Below are 18,332 nucleotides of genomic sequence, written 5' to 3'. Positions count from 1 at the left end.
TTTATTTATTTGTGCATCTGTGTGCGAGATCTGGTTTGGAATGAGTGCAGAGGGTGACCTGAAATACCATTTTCCTGGTGCATTATGGAATTTGCTGTCAAGGGGGAAAAGGATAAGGCTCTTAGCTTGGGACTAGATGTCCTGCAGGTGCAGCCTGTGCTGGCACTGTCTCAGTAGTCCTACCTTGAGACTGAAGAAAGTCTTGCCTCATTGAACAAGTGCCTCTGTCTCTGTCCTTGAAAGGTTGATGTATTGTTGGATGTTTTAGATAAACCTCTGAACTGAGGAAATCAGGTTCTGTATTTCAAACACTGCTAAAAATAGGCATCTTTTTCTGCTGTGAGGCATTGACTGCTAGCTTGTCAAGTTTTTAAGACAGGAATAGGAATCGCACATTTCTTTAAAAACACAAAAACCCTGTTGAAGATGTTGCTCTGGTTCCAGCTTCAGAGTGATGAAGCAAAGTCTTCAGCTCTTCAGTGTACAGATTTCATAACCAATAGCTGTCACTGGCCACCCTCTGTTTTCCATAAGAAAAGAAGCTTTTATTCAGCTTGTGGATGTGGGAACTGTAGCAAAAATGGAAAGTTGGCATTCTGAACAGTTTCTAAGGGCGAGATATTTTTTCTTCTGTCTGCTGCAGTGGCATATGGTCCTTGAAAAGGCACCTGCCACAAGTCCAGGTGACCTTGGTTACTGCAGGAAAGCAGATCACGGAGTGGCAAGTCAGCATGATGAAAGATTATTGGAAGATTAGCATAATAAAAAAAAAACAAAAAAAAAACAACCTGGAGGCTTTGCTGAGGAGGATCAGAATGGGTTTAGGATGTTTATAATTTACACTGCTGCATTTGTGTTTTTCTACAGCATGGACACAGATCTTACCAAAGGGCTTTGTTAGGCCCGTTGATGTTGTTATGAAGCAGGTTAATAATGCTGAAGGATAACAGCCAGCTAGCTAAGTCCTTAAGCATTTTAAATTAAAGGTCCTTAGCACTAAGGTATGTGAGAAATTCTAGTGAGCAATTTTAGCTTTTTTTTTTTTTTTCTCCTATATTTTGATTACTTCTGTTGCCTCCTTTTCTCCTTCAGCCTGCAGAAGGAAGAAGAGCAAATGAAGGTATCTGCAGTGCAGAGGTGGCTGTAGCAGTTTTGCTGCCAGAGGTGGAGCTGCCCTTCAAGTGGATTTGGGGGTGGGTTGGGCATCTTTCTCTGGATTAAGGGTGCACCAGGAGCATGTGTTATGGAGAAGCTGTTTCCAAGATCCTCTGAAGATGTTTGCAATGGTACATGTGCCAACAGGAATGTTCATCCTCTCCTAGAGAACTGATAACCCTGCAGTGGCTGCAGCACAGACTTGTACAAAACCAGCTTCCTCCCTTTTGCTTTCACAAAGTGTGACTGAATTTCATCTCTGGGGTTTCTTTCTTACTTCTTTCAATAAGGACCTGGCTTCCCTTCTGCAGCACAGGCACGTGTGAATTTCTGTGGTTCCAGCCTGGCTGGTTTGTGTTTGCCAGAGTTGATTAGACAGAGTAGTGATTAAGCTCTCCAAATAATCCCCCTTCAGTTAATAAAATGTTGCTGGAGCTCTGAAAGAGCTGGGGAACATTGGTTCAGTCATTCTTTTATTTTGAGTAATTTGTGTAGCCTGGACCATTATATTCAGGCAAATGTCAGTGATTGCTTGTGAAAAGCAAGCTTGGTCTGTGACTGCAAGGTTGCTTGAGCTGGAGGGAGCTGTTAGGCTGGCAAGTGGACAGGATATCATGTGATCTTGTAATCAAATGAACAGATGCAGCCAGAGGAAGGCTACAGCTGTTCCTGCAGCTCACAAGCCAAAAGTTAACATATACTGTTGTGCAAAATAGCAGGGCCAAATTCACTTGTGGGGAGAAAGCTACTCTTGGAAGATCAAGGAACAGTAAAGCTGAAGTTAATTGAAATATCAGTGTTTCTTAAATCCCAGATGTTGTGCTTTTTTAAGTAAATTGAGGAGGGGATTGTACAACCAGCAGTGTATTGTTTTGCATCAGCATGTCAGTTGGCTGCTGGTGAAGCAGTAATGGATAAATTGCTTAGTGATCTTGAGAATAGTGCATTGTTCTCAGTGTTTGACAGGCCATCAAAATGCCATTGTAGTGTTTTATAAACTCCCTTTTTCATAAGTGGCTCTTGTCTGTTCAGTTTCTTACCAGGCTGCATGGCTTGCAGCCCTAGGAAGGAGAGATGGAGCTTTAGAACAAACTGCTTTCAGTACCTGTCCTATGCTACATAAGTCTGTAGTCTTTTCAAAACATGTGAACAGGACACTGCAGACCTCTTCACTGACTAGCTGAGTGTCCTTAGGCAATGCCTTGTTCTTGCTGACTTAACCACTTGCCAGCTGAATCTTAGCCCAGGTACAATATTTGCTCTTGAAGAGGGATTAGTTATTGAAATCCTGGATGGACGCAACCTGAGACAAGCTTTCAAATCCCCTACAAATTGTCCTCCTTGTTTGTGAGGAGGGCAGTAATTCCCTCTGGTAGATGCAAAGAAGCACAGGATACAGCTGCCTCAGAAAATTCATCTTTCTTCAATAATTTAGAAGTTCCCATCACTGTCTGTGGAAGCTCCTGTGCCACTTGGAGCACAGCAAGGTATTTAATGTTATTTTCTGCTGTGTTTGAGTCTACAGCATGTCTAGTCAGCAACAAATACTGGTCTGGGCTTGAAAAACCTACTTAATGAAAATAGAAATGCTTACTTGTGTATGGTCTGTTTCTAATGTCTGACATTTTTTTCAGCTTTCCAAGAAGGCAGGTGTTTCCTTTTTCTATGGTTTGTTATCTGCAAATAGGCTCTAGAAACTGTTTTACTCTTGAAGCAGTTTTAAAATGGGAAAACAAGCTGAGAAATAGAATGGGAGCAAATTGCAAGAACAGTCATACCCCATCAGAGCAGGGTCTGTCTAACACAGTGCTCTCATTCACACAGCTCTGATGGTGAGGAGTGTAAGGACAGGCTATGTGTGGCATCATCCTTTCCTGATGCTGCTCTGCTTCAGAATCTTACAGGGAGGGTTAAGGTTGTTCCTGGATCCTTTTCCCCTGTGAATGTCTCTAATCCCATGATTCAATTCATATTGGTGATTACCAGAGCCACCTTGAATCCTCTGTTAATGGGGGAAATGCTTTACCTTATTTTAAATTTGCCATTTGATCATTAACTGGGTGCTATTTTGTGACTTAGAACAGAATGAAAAGTTAATCTCTCTGCTTTGTACCACTTAGATTTTCTGGAGTTCTCTCTCTGGATATCTCTTGTGCCATTATGGTCTCCCCGTTCTCTTCTTCCCTTCTTTTTTTCCACTGCTTCTCTTAATTTCCCCCCATTCTCTTCCCCCCACCCACCTTTCTCTCCCTCCTTATTTTTCTCCTCCTGAAGAATTTTTATTCCATATTTTTTATTCCATATGTTTTGTACCCCTCAGGTGCAAGCTGTTCCCTACCTCTAAGTATAATTCTTGCCTTTCTGGGCAGGTGGCTGGACTGTTCTATCCTTATGGTGCATTCTGGTTTGAGCTCAGTGCTGCTCTGCCCATAATGGGTTGCACTGAGTTCTGGTTGAGGAAAATGCAACAGCACAGATGATTTCTTATTTGGGGATTGGTTTGATTCCTTATCAACACAAACCACCTTGGTAGCTTTTAGAGAGCCACCATTTGGATGGGAGGGGGTCTGAAACAGCACAGGACTACAGTGCTTTACCTACTGCTTTTATCTCATCCACCTATTTTTCCCAGGCATCTGGCACAGGACATTTTGGGACAGAAAAGCTTCATTCACCCACAGTCACATCCCTGTCTTTGACCATGAGCTGCCCTGAGTCTCAAAAGACTGGGACTGGTGGGAAGAATGCTGATTCTCCTCAAAAACAAGTTATCTTCAGAAAAAGCACCCGTGACAAAGCTGTGAGTACAGTAATAATGGACTTATTTAGGTTTGAGTTTTACCTGTAGTCAGACTGAAGACTTATTACAAATCTCCTTCCTGTCCCCTTTATGTTTTTCTGAAGAAGGAGTGTGACCCATATTACCACTATGTTTGAGGAGATGATGTAAACAGCTTTTAGGGCAAACTTTTTATTTGTTATAATACAAGAGAAGGCAGCTCACCTCACTCTTCTCCTGGGTGGTACTTCTACTGGTAAATGTTTAAAACAAACCTGATTCATTGTCTTTCCAACCTGACAGCACCAAAAATCTTTAAATCTACACTTCTTTGTCCCATGCACAAGTATTTGTGTTGTGCCTTTGGGAGTTTGTCTAGATCAGATCTTCAGTTCTGATGTCCTGCATTTAAATAATCCTGTTGAGTCTGGTGGGGGTTGCATGTTTGCTGGAAAAAAAAATTATTCCATTTAAAATGGAATTGTTCAGATCTCTGCAAGATTTATAGCTCTCTGATATGTGTGTCCCCCTTCCCTCAACAACCACAAACATTTTATGGTTCAACTGTTGTCATCCTCTCCCCACAGCTCACCATCTACCTGGGAAAGCGGGACTTCATTGACAACATAGGGAGTGTGGAGCCTGTAGGTAAGTCCACAGGGTTACGTGCTGCTCTTCCTGCTCTCAGCGCTGCTTTTATCTATGTTAATCTTAATTTTTTCCCTATCTTTCAGATGGTGTTGTGTTGGTGGATCCTGCTATTATCAAGGGGAAAAAAGGTTTGAGGTTTTATGCAATGTATGTCTCAGAAATTGTTTGTCTTTCTGAGTGAGGTGCTAAGGTAGAATTTTTATTCTTTTAAGGGTACAAATGTAACTCTCTACCTCAGTGAATGGGCTTCTTATCAAGGCAGTGTCTATTGTTACACATGGAATGCGTACTCACTGGGTTATACAAGTGCTGGAATGAGTTTCCATGTCTCCCTGAGGCAGGAGGTGTCCCCATCCCAGCCTGCCTTCACCGTTATCCTGCTGCATGCTTCACCTGTCCTGTGCTCCTTCCCAGTGTTCGTGTCCCTCACCTGCGTGTTCCGCTACGGCCAGGAAGACATCGACGTGATCGGCCTCGCCTTCCGCCGCGACCTGTTCTTCTCCAGGGTCCAGGTGTACCCGCCTGCTGACAGGCCAGAGTCTCTCACCCTCCTGCAGGAATCTCTGCTAAAGAAGCTGGGGAAAAATGCTTATCCCTTTTTCTTTACAGTAAGTATTTCAGAAGAGCCTCTGATTCTCTTTTTGTCTGTTGAGGCCTGCTGATGGACTGAACATGGGAATTTGTAGTGAATTCATGTTCTGCAAGTTCCAATTTTGAGGGACAGATGGTGTTACCAATGTTTTTCTTTCTTTTTGGAATCCTGAGAGGCAAGAAGATCCTAACTGTGCAGTGATCACACCACTGTGAGAAGTGTTTTCTTAAAAAAATCAAGGGAATTTACAATGGCTTTATGCTAGCAACAGCCTCATATTCTTGCCTTCCTGTTCCTGAGGGGCTGGAATACTTTTTACCATTTCCCCAGTGCTAAATCATTTTCCTTTAAAAACTTTGGATCAAATAAGGAGATGAAAAGATCTCTGGCAGCTGATGACAAATGACAGCTGACTGCCAAATTCTAACAGGAAATCCTTCCAGTGCTGTCAGTCATATGTCTGCCTTAGTGTTCCTGAGGAAGATTCACACTGTGCATGGACTTTTTTTTTCTTTCTTGACTTCTAAGGCATTTTTGGAAGAAAGGGATTTGTTCATACAAGTCAAGTATACTAGCCAGAATTCCAAAGGGTTATGGCATTACAATGAATGACCCCTTGTTTTCAGGACTGCTTTTGTGAGCACTATGTTACCTAAAACATCTGTGTGCTATTGGTTTGGGGCATTTCCTCTTCTTCCTCCCACAGTTTCCAGATTACCTGCCTTGCTCAGTCTGTCTGCAGCCTGCACCCCGTGATGTTGATAAGGTGAGGCCAGTGGGACACTTATTCTTATCGTGGTTAAGGAAAGTTGGATGGAAAAAAACCATGTGAATTTGTTTAGCTTGACAGTAGGAGAAGGTGATACTTATTTCACTGTGCTGTGCCATGAATGTCAGGAACTTAGGGCTACAAATATGTGTCACAGAATTGGAGTTGAAATCCTCAGAATAAGAAAGGGAATCCAAACAAATAGCAGCAAGACTACAAAATCTGCAGTCTTGTAGCTTCTTTAAGACTATCACATGATTTGTGGTTTGGCTGCACATAAAATGATTGTGGTTGTGAGGCTACATGAAAGAAAAGGAGGCTGAGTGCCTAAAATCTCACAGATTGCTATAAATAACATGTGTTGAGACCTGCCATGAATTAAATGCAGAGAAGAGCTGGCTTGTACGTATGAGTAAACAGAACAAAAACCCTGTAGTAAAAGTCACTAAATAATTACATGTTCTGCAAGGTTTCTGATACTGTTAAAAATATTCCTTTGCTTGTCTGGACAGCAGAACTAGGCAATCAGCCAGGCAAAGTGGGATGAGGGTTGTAGAATCTAGTGCAAAAAGGATAGCCTGTATTTTAAGCCAGGGAATGATATTCTAGCAAAAATGTCTCTCTAGAGAATTACCTGGGACTCACACAGGTGCCCCACAATGCTATAAACCTGTTAAAGAAAAGGTTAGTTTGGCATGATCACTTCCACTCCTTAGATGCTGCTTTTGGCATTACAAAGCCAAGTCAGAAATTCAGTTCAGAAACCCAGGGTGGGCCAGGCAGTGTAGCACACTGGTCAGTCTTGTGGTGTGACCTTTCCAGCACTGGTCTCACAGGAAGCCTTGCAGGAGCAGGGATGTCATCTCTCAGAGGCTGGGATTAATTCTCATTTATCAGAAGCACTGTAGAACAGGTGAATGTGCCAACACCAATTGTCAGGGATGTCTGTGACAGTGGTGGGAGGCCAGAATAATTTGCAGCTGGCAGGGGTCTGCCAATTTCTGGTGTGCAGAAAGATACTGAAACATTTGCAGATATTCCTGTCTTCTGATCCTGATTTCACAGCTGTCCTTTCTTTCTCTGGCAGACTTGTGGGGTGGACTTTGAGGTGAAAGCTTTCTCAACAGAAAATGTGGAAGAGAGAATTCATAGGAGGTAACAGGATGTGTCTCTCTTCAGCTTTGCCTTAAGGGGATGCGTGGTCCAGTGGTGCACCTGGGTTGTTTGTTCAGCTTTGCCCCCTTGTCACTGGGTGGAGCACATGGGGATGCAGAACTCCTGCTTCTGCCAAGCACTGGGTGTCACCATGGTGTCCTCTGCTGCTTCCCAGGAACTCTGCTCGTCTGCTGATCCGTAAGGTGCAGTATGCTCCAGAGAGCCCAGGACCCCAGCCCTGTGCAGAGACCACCTGGCAGTTCTTCATGTCCAACAAGCCCCTGCACCTGAAAGCCAGCCTCAGTAAAGAGGTGAGGGGGCATTTGCCCTGGGGCTGGGGTTGTGGTATCTGCAGGCCAAGGGGCATTTTGCTGCTTTCTCAGCTGAGACTGACTTGTCCCAGCTATCAAGGGCTCTAATTTCTGTCAGTGGCTACTGCTAGGGGTGGTTGAAGCCCTACCAAATACATTTGAAATCATTGAAAGAGGGGTCATGAATCACTGGGAGGGGTCATCTTCCCCTGTCTGGCCTCTATGAGGTGTAATCTGGGGGAATTAGAGGGGTTAGGGCTTGGAATTCTCCTGGCTGGATTTCTGAGCATCACATTCCTTCTAGGTATACTACCATGGTGAGCCCATTCCAGTCACTGTCACCATCAACAACAACACAGAGAAAACAGTGAAGAAGATCAAAGTCCAGGGTATGTTTTTGCTGTTGATTTGGATTCTTTGAGTGCAATAGGACTGAAAGAGAGACAGAATTTACTGCTTATAACAGTTTAAGAAGGCAGTTGGGGATATCAGGAATTTGTCCCTCTCCCCTGTGTGTTGCTGTTTCTTGTTGGTCACAGATTCTCTCCTCTTCAGTGTGTCAGTCAGAATTACCCTGGGGTTTTTTGTGTGGGATTGGAGAATATGAGCCATTTGTTACCACAGGCTCTGTGCTGATGCTGTCTCCTGAGTGCACATGCATGGGCTGTAGGCACACAAGAGGTATCAGGACCAGAGATAAAAGCAGCCCCAAACAGAGAAAGAAGAGGGACATCTTTTTAATGGAAAGAGAGGATCCCAAGAGAAACTGTGGGTTATTGACTTTGTGTTGTCTCCAAATCAAGGCTTTCTTACCTTTCAGAGAAGACAGACTTTGGCCATTGGTGTGCTGTTGGTCTCTGTCCAGGTCAGCCTATCTGACCTGGTGGTCCCTTCAGGCTCTAAATGGATGAGGTTTTCTGCTTTCTTCACCATGTTTCCCATTCCTGGGGCTTGGGGTGGGGGCAGCTGTGCTGTTTGTGGTGTATGCTCACACCTGAGTGTCTGCTTTCTTCCTTCTCCCTCAGTGGAGCAGGTGGCCAATGTGGTGCTGTACTCCAGTGACTTCTACACCAAAGTGGTGGCTGCTGAGGAAGCACAGTGAGTGAATGCTCCTGCTCCTTCACACCCTTTTAATTACCCTCATCATCAGTGATGAGAGGTTCTCATACTTACAGTCTGGCAGTCTCCTGCTGTTACAGTGCTCTCTCTTCTTGTGTGTGCCACACCACTCATACTCTCTAGATGCAGTTGGTCCCCTTTTCACAGAGCAGCAGAGATCCTTACATTTTTTTCAGGGAATGGGGATATTGCAGAAGAGATTTGAAGAGTAATTATCTGCTAGATGAGCTTAGTGGTGGCAGCAGAAGGTTCCCACTTGTTGCAAATCTTTAAATAGAGATGCAGCACTTTTCTGAAAGGTGCTGCTGTTTGACTGGAAGTCATGAACACTCTTGCTTGAGCAAGAGCATTTCATTTTGTTTCTTCTGGCCTGACAAAGCCCACAGAAGCCTCGAGTCTGTACATGTTATGGAGAACCACTTGCTTCTTTTCACTGTATTGGCAGCTCTGAACCTGACATGGTGAGGAGGGTTGGGCATACCCAGGTACTTTATATTTGTCCAGTGTTCTGCTCTGTAGCTTAGGACATGTTTTCCCTTCAGTACTGGTATTCTCAACTAGGATTCATTTTGTGCAAATTCAGAGCTTTGCAGCACAGAGGGTGTGGCCTCAAGTTGCACCCAGGGAGGTGTAGATTAGATATTAGGAAAAATCAATGTGGCATTTAGGGACGTGGTTCACTGATGGCCTTGGCAATGTTGGCTTTGTGGTTGGACTTGATAATCTTAAAGGGCTTTTCCAACCTAAACTGTTCCATTATTCTGTGGTTTTGACCTACTTTTGTGCCTTAATGTGAAATTAAGAATTTTCTATAAGTGCTTTTTTTTAGAAATGGAATTTTGCTGATTACATTAGAGGTGGACATCTGTATTGTTGACAACTGAATTTGCACAGATAAATTCCTCTCCTTTTGGGCAGCTTTGTAATCTGTTTTGAAATTCTCCTAGTTGTGTGTGTAACAAACTGAAGTGTATCACTTCCCTTCTTATTTTCAGGGAAAAGGTGCAGCCAAACAGTAGCCTGACCAAGACACTGACAGTTCTGCCCTTGCTTGCAAACAACCGGGAGACACGGGAAATAGCTCTGGATGGAAAGCTGAAGGATGAGGACACCAACTTGGCTTCTAGTACCATGTGAGTGGAGTTTTAAATGGTCCCACGTAGTAGGAGAGTTATAGAGAAGAGGGGAGCATGGAGGAGACACTTCCCTGAGGACTTTGTAAAGTTGTTCCCAGATGGATACACGTAGCACCATTACTAAAGCCATCATGTTCCTTCAGGGTGAATGGGGATCACAGATGTGGAGAGGTCTTGGCTGTACCTGAGGCTTGCCTGCCCTCCCACATCCAGGATGTTCCCTGGTTCTTGCTCCAGGTGTGTGTTGTTGCTGCACTGCTGTGCCACCTCACCCTGATCTCTGTTTTCTCTGGCAGCATTAAGGATGGAATAGACAAGACAGTGATGGGGATTCTGGTTTCCTACAAGATCAAAGTGAAGCTCACTGTTCCAGGGTAAGTGTAACACACTTTTTGCTACATCTGCCTGGAGTTAAGGGAGGGGAGTGTGTTTATGTCATTGATGGGGGAGGAGAGACCAGAACAGTCCACCCCAAGAGAAAGGGCACATGTTATAGGATATGAGGCTCCCTGTAAAGCATAAATTGCCTGGAAAACAGTCTTGGCCTATCCATAGGACTTGCCCTGAGTCACAGTTTGTGTTACTCTCCTTAGATACCATATAACTTCATGGTTGAAGTAGGAAACTCTGGTTTGCATTGCAATTTTTGTTTCAAAGCTATAACCTATTTTGTGAGAAGTGAGGTGAAACTTTGTGTGAACCTCTTACATTGACATTGCTGTTCTCCTAGAGCAGAAGGTGAAAACATCTGCCTGAGAGTCATAAATACTGTAGCTCAGGTTCTGTACTCAGCCAGCTTTCTGGTAAAGCTGATGTTATCAATATAAGTTAGATCCAGAATACAGTCAGTGAAAAGAAGGACCAGGATAGTGACTCTCAGTTGATGCTAGTCACTGTTTACCTTTGTATTTCATTTATCTATGCTTCATTCTACTACAAAAATACATCAAAGATTTGCCTAAAGTGTGATAAAATGCCTGCTGCTTTCTGTGGTCATCCACTTGCCTTTTGGCTCTTGGAAAAGGTGCCATGCCCAACACTTGGTCAGGAGTTCAAAAACTTAGACTCTTTGTCCATGGGAATGACATGAAACAGTAAAACTACCTTTTTTAAAAACAGGTTCAGTTGAATTTGTGGCAAGTAGGGAACAGTACATGAGGAAAGTGATTTCAGTAGTCCACCAATTAAAGAGCACTTGTTGGAGCACCAGAATAGAGAGACATTAAATATTCTTTGTTTTTCTCCTTGTTTTCTTTTGTAGCATACTGGGAGACCTCACTTCCAGGTAAATGTCATCTTCCTTTTCAGACCATGCAGTCCTAGTTGTTAGTTCATCTCTTTATTCTCTTTTTTACTTGCCATTCTCACCTCCCTAAAAAAAAATCAACTGTCCCTTAAGCTGTTAGGAGCAAGTAGTTTGTGGTTCTCCTGTGAAAATGAAGCTATTACAAGAATATATTTCGATTTTTGTATACATGGAAGTACATTCAGCACACAATAAACCCAGTCTGTGTAAGTGAATATGCCTGGGATATTTGTGGAGAAATTTAAGCTTAACTTTTTTGGAGAGGAAAATTATGATTGGAAAAAAAGGGAAGAATGAGTGAAGCTGGAGCTGAGGGCTCAGGCTGGCCTAAGGAGGAAGGAGGCTGAACCAGGCATTTGTGTGGAGCTGTGGATCTGATGCATTCTTTCTTCTCCCTGAAGTGAAGTGGGCACAGAGCTGCCATTTCGTCTCATGCACCCCAAACCTGAGGAAAAGAACCCAGCAGGTCAGTTACACCTGGCTTTTGTTTTGTCTTTGCTCATGAACAGGCTCTGGTGAGATCTCACCATTGTAAGGCTTAGAGTGATTTGTGCTACAGGAAGCCTTCAGAGCCTACAAGGCTCCAGTGTGGAGCTGTTCTGTGTGTTTGTGTGTCTGTATGTGTGTGTTTGTGTGTGTATGTATGTATGTATCAACCTCCAGGCATTAAATAACAGGGAGCAGGGATGTAAAGATGGGAGAAAATGGAAAAGAGTCATGTTCCCTTTCATCTTTCATGTATGGAATCACAGGTCAGAGAACAGGGGTTTGAGGAAACTCTGCACAGTTAAATCTTATGACTGCAGTGCAAAATATCCTATATGAAGCTGTCAGCAATTCCCAGCCAGATAGCAGTATAAGCAAAAAATAAAAAATCTGACACAGAAAATACCTAACACCTCATGAGCATTGTACAAAGCCAAATACTTTTAAGCAAAGTGAAGAGGTGATAAAACTGCTGATGATTCTTGAGTCCCTGTTATCTTGATGTGGCATTTGCCATGGTGTCTGTGATGTGGCCTCCTTGTTCAGTGGTTATCCAAAACCAACATCTCTTCAATGTTAGGTCTCTGTGTGGAAGTGAGGGACCTCTGTAACAGTGTGAGGAGCAAGCCTTACCCAGGCATTTGAGGCTTGGGATCAGATGCCAGAATCACAGGCTGTCAGAGCATCCTTCCACTTCCTCAGGCCTTGGCTGGCTCTGTTTGCCAGTGGTGAGCACCAGAGATTGCAAGGTGCTCACACCAAATCAGAAGTTCCTGTGCAGCATCTGAAGCCTCTCTCGACCACCAGACACACCAGCCCTTTCCTGCTGGGGCTGTTACAGATGAGCCATCTTGTCCTACCCTCTATACTGGGACAAAGTTTAGTGGGTTTCAAACAAAAGCCATGGCTGCTTTTGTGCTCCTATTTCTTTCTTTCATTTTCTCTTTGTGCCCAAACTGAACTAAAGCTGCTGTTTCTAAGAAAATGAAACTTTAACATGAAAGTGTCAGTGGAACCTTGAGAAGAGTTATCCTGAGATAAATGCTTTGGTCTATGCTGGAAGCATTAGAAGGGGGTGACTTGAGTTGTTACTGTGTGAAATTGTTGGAGGGATCAAGAGTGAGCAATGAGAAGAGAGCTGATCCACTCCACATCTAGATGCTCTGGTTGGGAATCAGGCTTTGCTAATTATGGATGTGCTGGAGTGGGCAAAGGTAGGTTTTATCTCTCCTGTAACAGTTGCACTACAGGAAACTCATTTTCCCTGGGAAAGCCCCTGCTGTGAGCAGTGCCAGCACATTCTCTTGGCACAGAAGTGGTGGAGGCTGGGATGGCACTGGTGATCCCAGGAGTGTGGCTGGTGAGGGCCATCTAGTGCCTCTGGGCAGCTCAGGAGCTTTCATGGACACCAAGGAAAGCTTGAAAACTTCTAACAAGGCTCATCCAAAGCTTTAGGCAACTGTAAAAAAGTTCACATTTTTAGAATGGTGTGAATTTTTTTACATTACTTTTTTGGTGTTAAAAATGCCAGTAATCCCTTTTTATTACTTTGTACTTCTGGCAGAAGCATTTGTAATATAAGGAAAAATGGAAGTCAGGCAATTCTCCCTTCTAAGGTAATTTCAAAGGAGGGAGGATGTACTCCTTTATACAGTACACTCAAAAGGATGTGGGCAGAAGACTTTACAAGGAAAATGGAGACCTGCAATATTTCTCAGATCACTTCCCCCAGCACATCCTCTTACCAGAGGCACAGCCCACATGTTGTTTGCTACATCAAAGTCTTCTAGGAGCCTGCTGTCAGAAGTGTCAGCTATGTGCCATGCATTTTGTACAGATGGAAATACCAGGTTTCTTATAAACTGAAAAAAATGCAGGTAATTTCAGGAGCTATCCCATGGGAAAGCCCTGCAAATGGTTAACACAGGCAATAAATGCTTTCTCTTAAAAACAGATACTCTAACATAACAGAAAATTCCTCTGAAGCCTGAATAGCTGACTTGAAAACTGTGCTGGAATGTGGTGTCTGAGCTTCTTACAGGGAATAAAACAGTCTCCCATATGAAGCTGGTGAACTGAAACGCTTTTCAGCTTTATTGGTTGGTAGTTTTCCATGCACTGTGCTTCATCACTTTTCCCAGTTGTGAGTTCAGGATTTTTAATTTTTTCTTCTACCAATTTAGCTCATGAACTCTGAGAAATATAATGTGTTTCATTAGTGGAATACCATCTAATTTGGAATCAAGCAAATCCAGGCTTAATTGCAGAGATGGAGTTTCAACAAACAGTGTTTGGAATCCCAAAGGTCCCAAAAGATGGAATTTTTCTTGGCTTGTTCAGCAGCCTCTGCAGTGAGTGTAGGCAGAGGTGCATGCAGAGGGAGTTTTGAGATCACTCCTTATCTTCTTTTTCCATTCCCTTTTGTTTTTATTGACAAGTCAGTAGTGACCAGTTTGCCTCCTGCACCTTCCTGCTCACTTGACTGTCTTAAGGCACAGCTGGAAGAACAGAAAGAAGTCAGAGCAACCATCTTATGGAATTAAAGCTGGAGTGGGATTAAAAAGTGCCACATATTGTGATTTATTTTGCAGTGGGGGAATATCCTTTTCTCTAGCCAAGGTGATTTATGGCAGAACTAAAATGTGTAGCATCAATGCATTTAATCATGCAGGGCTGACTGGATGCAGAGAACCTCAGAAACATAAACTTCCCAAGAACGTGAGGTAATTTTCTCAGGGCCAAGCCAGGGCAAGTGTGAGCACGTGCTGTGTGCTCTGTTTCACAGCAGATGGCTTTGCCCTCTCTAGCTGTCTGTGAGCAAGCTCTGAAGCATTCATCACTCAGTAAACAGCAGGTCTGTCACAGTGCATGGCTATTGCAGATTGCTTGATCTTTCTTCCCTGTGCCTGCGGGAGACAGAAAAGAAGCAGCTTGCTACCTTTCCTTCCCTGTGTTTATCACTTCCTTCTCTTGGTCTTCTGCTAGGCCAGGATTTGCATGTTTTGTGTGTGCTGGTTTTGTAACTGTTTCTGGACCCATGTGGTTCACATGTGGTTATTTTTAGGCAAAGCAGCTCCTGTCACATTGGCAGTCTGTCTGTTCTGCCTGTTGACAAAAAACGTGTAAGGACCTGTTTCTTTTAAAGATAGATTCAAACTGGGCTGTGTCTCTTCATGCTTCCAAGACCTTTCCTGGTCAGCAGTTAGCCCAGAAGTTCCTGCTGAGTTTTCCTCAAGGCTGAGGTTTCAGCATGAATTCTTTGGTCTGGGGTTTTCCTGCCTCTTCTGATGTTTTACATTTTGTGGGCCTATGTCTTGGACACTGCCTTTGTTTTGGCTGTTGTTCAACAAATGGTCATTTATCTGCTCCCTGATTAAACTTGCACAAAAGGGCTGTTTTCAAGAAACCCAGGAATGCTTTGTCCCTCTAACAGTAAAGTAAAGCAATACTTTCTCTGTTTTGGTATTGTGACTTTCAGAAATTAGGACATTTTAAAGTGTTGAATATCTTGGAAAATAACAAAATCCATTCTCTTTTTCTTTTCTCCCCTATCAAGTTAAGAGAGGTTAAAAGAAAGTTTATATTGAAAATTACCATGTTATGACTTGAATTATATGGAATAATTTCTGTGGCTGCAAAATAAAAGCTTCCAGAAAACCCTCCCCTGAGAGGACAATGGTATTCTGGACCCTCATCAATCCCCCTCCCATCCCAACCCTCAAAACAATTGCTGGAATGCTAATTAAAAGAAGCAAAAGTCTACCCATTTTCTGAGAATTTTTCAATATTATAATATTAAATAAACCACAGGACAGCCAGAAAACTCTGGAGTAGACCTAACTCCTGCTAGCATGCAATTGGAGCATATTGGAGTTAGTGCTGCAGCCTGAAGGTGAAGTGGTGCACCTTTGAATGTCATCTTCCATCTGAGGTACATTGTGAGCACTACTCTGCTGCCACACTATCTGTGTATTGACTCAGTAATCATTTATCAGGCAGTTAAGTATATGCTCCATTGAAACAATACCTATTTCCCCCCTCACTCCCTTTTGTAAAAGCAGTTCCAGATCACTGGTGGGGATCTTGCTCAGCTTCACCCACATCACTGACCCCACTGTTCCCATAGTAATGAATGTGCCTCCAAGAGGGGAAAGAGAGCAGACTAAAGGAGAAAAAAATGGAATGAGAATGATGCTTTATGTGTTGGAAATTTTAGAAGTTCTAAATATTTCATTTTAAATCCATGTCAATCAAGCATACATGCCCTGAGACTTTCCAGACTTCATCTTGGCTTCTGTCCTGGTCTGGAGAGATTCCATCAGGAGTGTCTTTACAAAAGCCATCCTTTGAGGCATTTTGGCTGGAGTGGCCTTCTTTGGCACACTTTTGATGCTGACTTTTCCAGCAGTGTGTGTTGCCCTTGATTGCAGTGTGTGTTGTGGATGGGAAATCTCCAGGTAGTGAGTTATCCAGTCACTGAAGTGCCCCAGGTTCTTGCTTCTGTAGAACAAGAGAGCTTTGCTCCCTGACCCAAAGCCATGAGAAGTAAGCCAGTTAAGTGACTATGCCTTCCTAAAATAACTGAGAACAATAATTGTGAGAACAATAAAATCCCTGCAAATACAGTCTTCTGCTTATTTTAGGCTGTGCTGAAACAGCTTTCAAGGAATCCTGCTAGTAAGTAGGATTTGTTATAGTGTGGTTAGGAAAGATCCCACTAAAGAAACGCAAATGTCAAAAGTCTTGAAAACATTTGTAGGGCAAGATGAAATCTGGAGTGCTGCCCCAAAAGCCTTAACCCATCTGATGAGAGATCCCTGAGGTGTTTCTCTGCTTTGACCTTTAATTTTAATAACTTCATATTTATTGAACAAATCAATGTCTTCTTATCTAAGCTGACTTCTTCAGTCACAGTGATAGAGCAATTAAAGCTGACATCATGTCATGCAAGCACTGTCAGCTCAGAGTCCAGATGTGTGCACAGGTGTGCACAGCTGTGACCATGAGCAAGCGTAGATGGGAAAATCTGTCTTTGTTCCTCAGCCCTTCAGATAGCTTGGGCATCATTGCTGGAATGCTTTTCCATTTGGGAGATTGAGACTTGTCTCATCAGGTATAGTTATACACATTTTGAGACTTTCTGGAATTCTACTTGTACTGCTGCAAATCTTGTCACTTCTCTGACTTGTCAATCCATACATTTTTTGCATTAAACATTTTGCAAGTGTTTTAGCCATCTGCTGTTCTGACTACTCTCTTTTCCTCCTTTGCTGCATTCTCGTGACTGCAGGGAAGGATGGGTAAGTTTCTTTTAGTCTTTCACATTCCAGCTACACTTGTGCATTGACTCTTTTTAAAACTCCTCAAAACTGTCCAAAAATCCCCAGCTTAAAATCCAATGTGAGCAAGTTACTGTGGCCTGACAAATGACTGCTTTGAGTTAAACAGCAATGACTGACCATGTGAAGATAGATTAAGAGATCATGTTTTGCTTAACAGGGATGTGTTTGTGCTCTATATCTGGAAGTATAAGGAACTTATTAGGTTTGACCATGTCCCTCTATTTTAGTATAGAAGGAATAAGGGTGAAATGTTTCACATTTTATTCCTGGACAAAGCCCCTTGCAAGCTCTAGGCTGTTCAGCTAGCTGATAAATATGTATCTGGAATGGACATGATTCAGTACAGATGAAAAACATGCTCAATTTGTGCCTTGACTCGCTCAATCAACTGCTTTTCATTTTAGCTAGAATAGCAGCAGTGAAGGTGGTGTCTGTGGGAAAGTGATCCAAATCACTTTGGAGACAAAGGAAACACCACCAGTCTATTGTGGGCTTCTCTTCTTCATCCTATGTGTTGCCTACAGTCTACTGGTATAAAAATAGGGTAACATCATTTTGAAAGACCTGTGTTTCTTTCACTGCAGTGAAGCAGAGCTGGTATTTGAAGAGTTTGCTCGTCAGAAGCTAAAAAATACACCTGATGAAGAGGACAAGAATTCACCCTCTACTGATGAGTGATTAAAAGAACGGGCTGACAAAGGAGCTGTGTTGTTTGGCTTCAATTACAAATGTAGGAGTTAAGTTTCTAGTAATCTGCATGTTCTCAGTTCATACATGGTCTTCCAGGGGTCAGCCCTGAGGTCAGTGGACATGACATCAGGAACCTTTACTGCTTATTGCAAGATTCACCTTGAATGGGGCAAACACAACACCTGGCTCTTACTCGAGCTACCAGAGGATATCTGCCATATCTTGACTTCTGCTTTCAGGACTGCCTAATAAAAAGGTTGTTTGCTTTCAGCACTGGTGAGAGCTTAAATGAGGGTTTATGCAGCCTGCCTGGACTTATTCAATGTCAGAGTCTGTGACTTTGAAGTGCCAGTGAATGAAATCCTAGCCTGGAAGCCTGGCTTGCAGCCATGGGTGATTCATCAAATCATTCTCAGCAGACTGTACAAAAGTGATTTTTTTTTCCTTTTGGTTGCTTTTGCATTGATGCTTTACCAAATTCAGCCAGTGAATGTTTTCAGTGCTTGCACTGTCCCCACGTGGCTTTTACATTTACTTTGTATACCAGTAAATGTCTCACAAGTTGTCTCCCACAGCATAGACAATGCTGATACACAGTATTAGCTTTCTAGCAATATGCTTAATAACCAAATTGTTAAAGATGAGATAAATGTGCACTGTCAATGAATTGCTTAAAGCTCCCTATATACAATGCCAAACAGAAATACAAGTCCAGACAGAGTCTGTATTTAATCTAGTTTCCTGTAGGCAACTGCTTCAAAAGAGGGTGCAGGAAAATTAAGGAGGAAATTATGGTGCAGCCTTCCCTGAGGAGCCTTTCCCAACATCCATCTGCCAGCAG

At 43.0% G+C, this 18,332-nt stretch overlaps 1 protein-coding gene across 3 annotated transcripts; it reads left to right on the top strand.

Annotated features, from left to right (window-relative positions):
- Window positions 1–137: 137 nt before the first annotated feature.
- Window positions 138–18,145, top strand: SAG (S-antigen visual arrestin). 3 transcript variants are annotated; one of them, XM_064386086.1, is made up of 16 exons: window positions 138–2,642; window positions 3,788–3,955; window positions 4,522–4,582; window positions 4,669–4,713; window positions 5,000–5,193; window positions 5,884–5,943; window positions 7,034–7,101; window positions 7,277–7,412; window positions 7,717–7,801; window positions 8,438–8,510; window positions 9,527–9,664; window positions 9,964–10,041; window positions 10,929–10,952; window positions 11,375–11,439; window positions 16,750–16,759; window positions 17,386–18,145. In XM_064386086.1, the coding sequence occupies exons 2-16, from the start codon at window positions 3,857–3,859 to the stop codon at window positions 17,477–17,479; spliced, it is 1,230 nt and encodes a 409-aa protein (XP_064242156.1). In that variant the 5' UTR covers window positions 138–2,642; window positions 3,788–3,856; the 3' UTR covers window positions 17,480–18,145. The 3 variants fall into 3 exon arrangements, with proteins under 3 accessions (XP_064242156.1, XP_064242158.1, XP_064242159.1); XM_064386088.1 differs by lacking the exon at window positions 16,750–16,759 and having other exon boundaries at window positions 138–3,955; XM_064386089.1 differs by lacking the exons at window positions 16,750–16,759; window positions 17,386–18,145 and adding an exon at window positions 15,710–16,725 and having other exon boundaries at window positions 138–3,955.
- Window positions 18,146–18,332: the final 187 nt, after the last annotated feature.

The sequence above is a fragment of the Passer domesticus genome, chromosome 11 (assembly GCF_036417665.1).
Source record: "Passer domesticus isolate bPasDom1 chromosome 11, bPasDom1.hap1, whole genome shotgun sequence".
Lineage (NCBI taxonomy): Eukaryota > Metazoa > Chordata > Aves > Passeriformes > Passeridae > Passer > Passer domesticus.
Note: the sequence above shows the minus strand (reverse complement) of the source record. Positions and strands in the feature narration are given on the sequence as shown.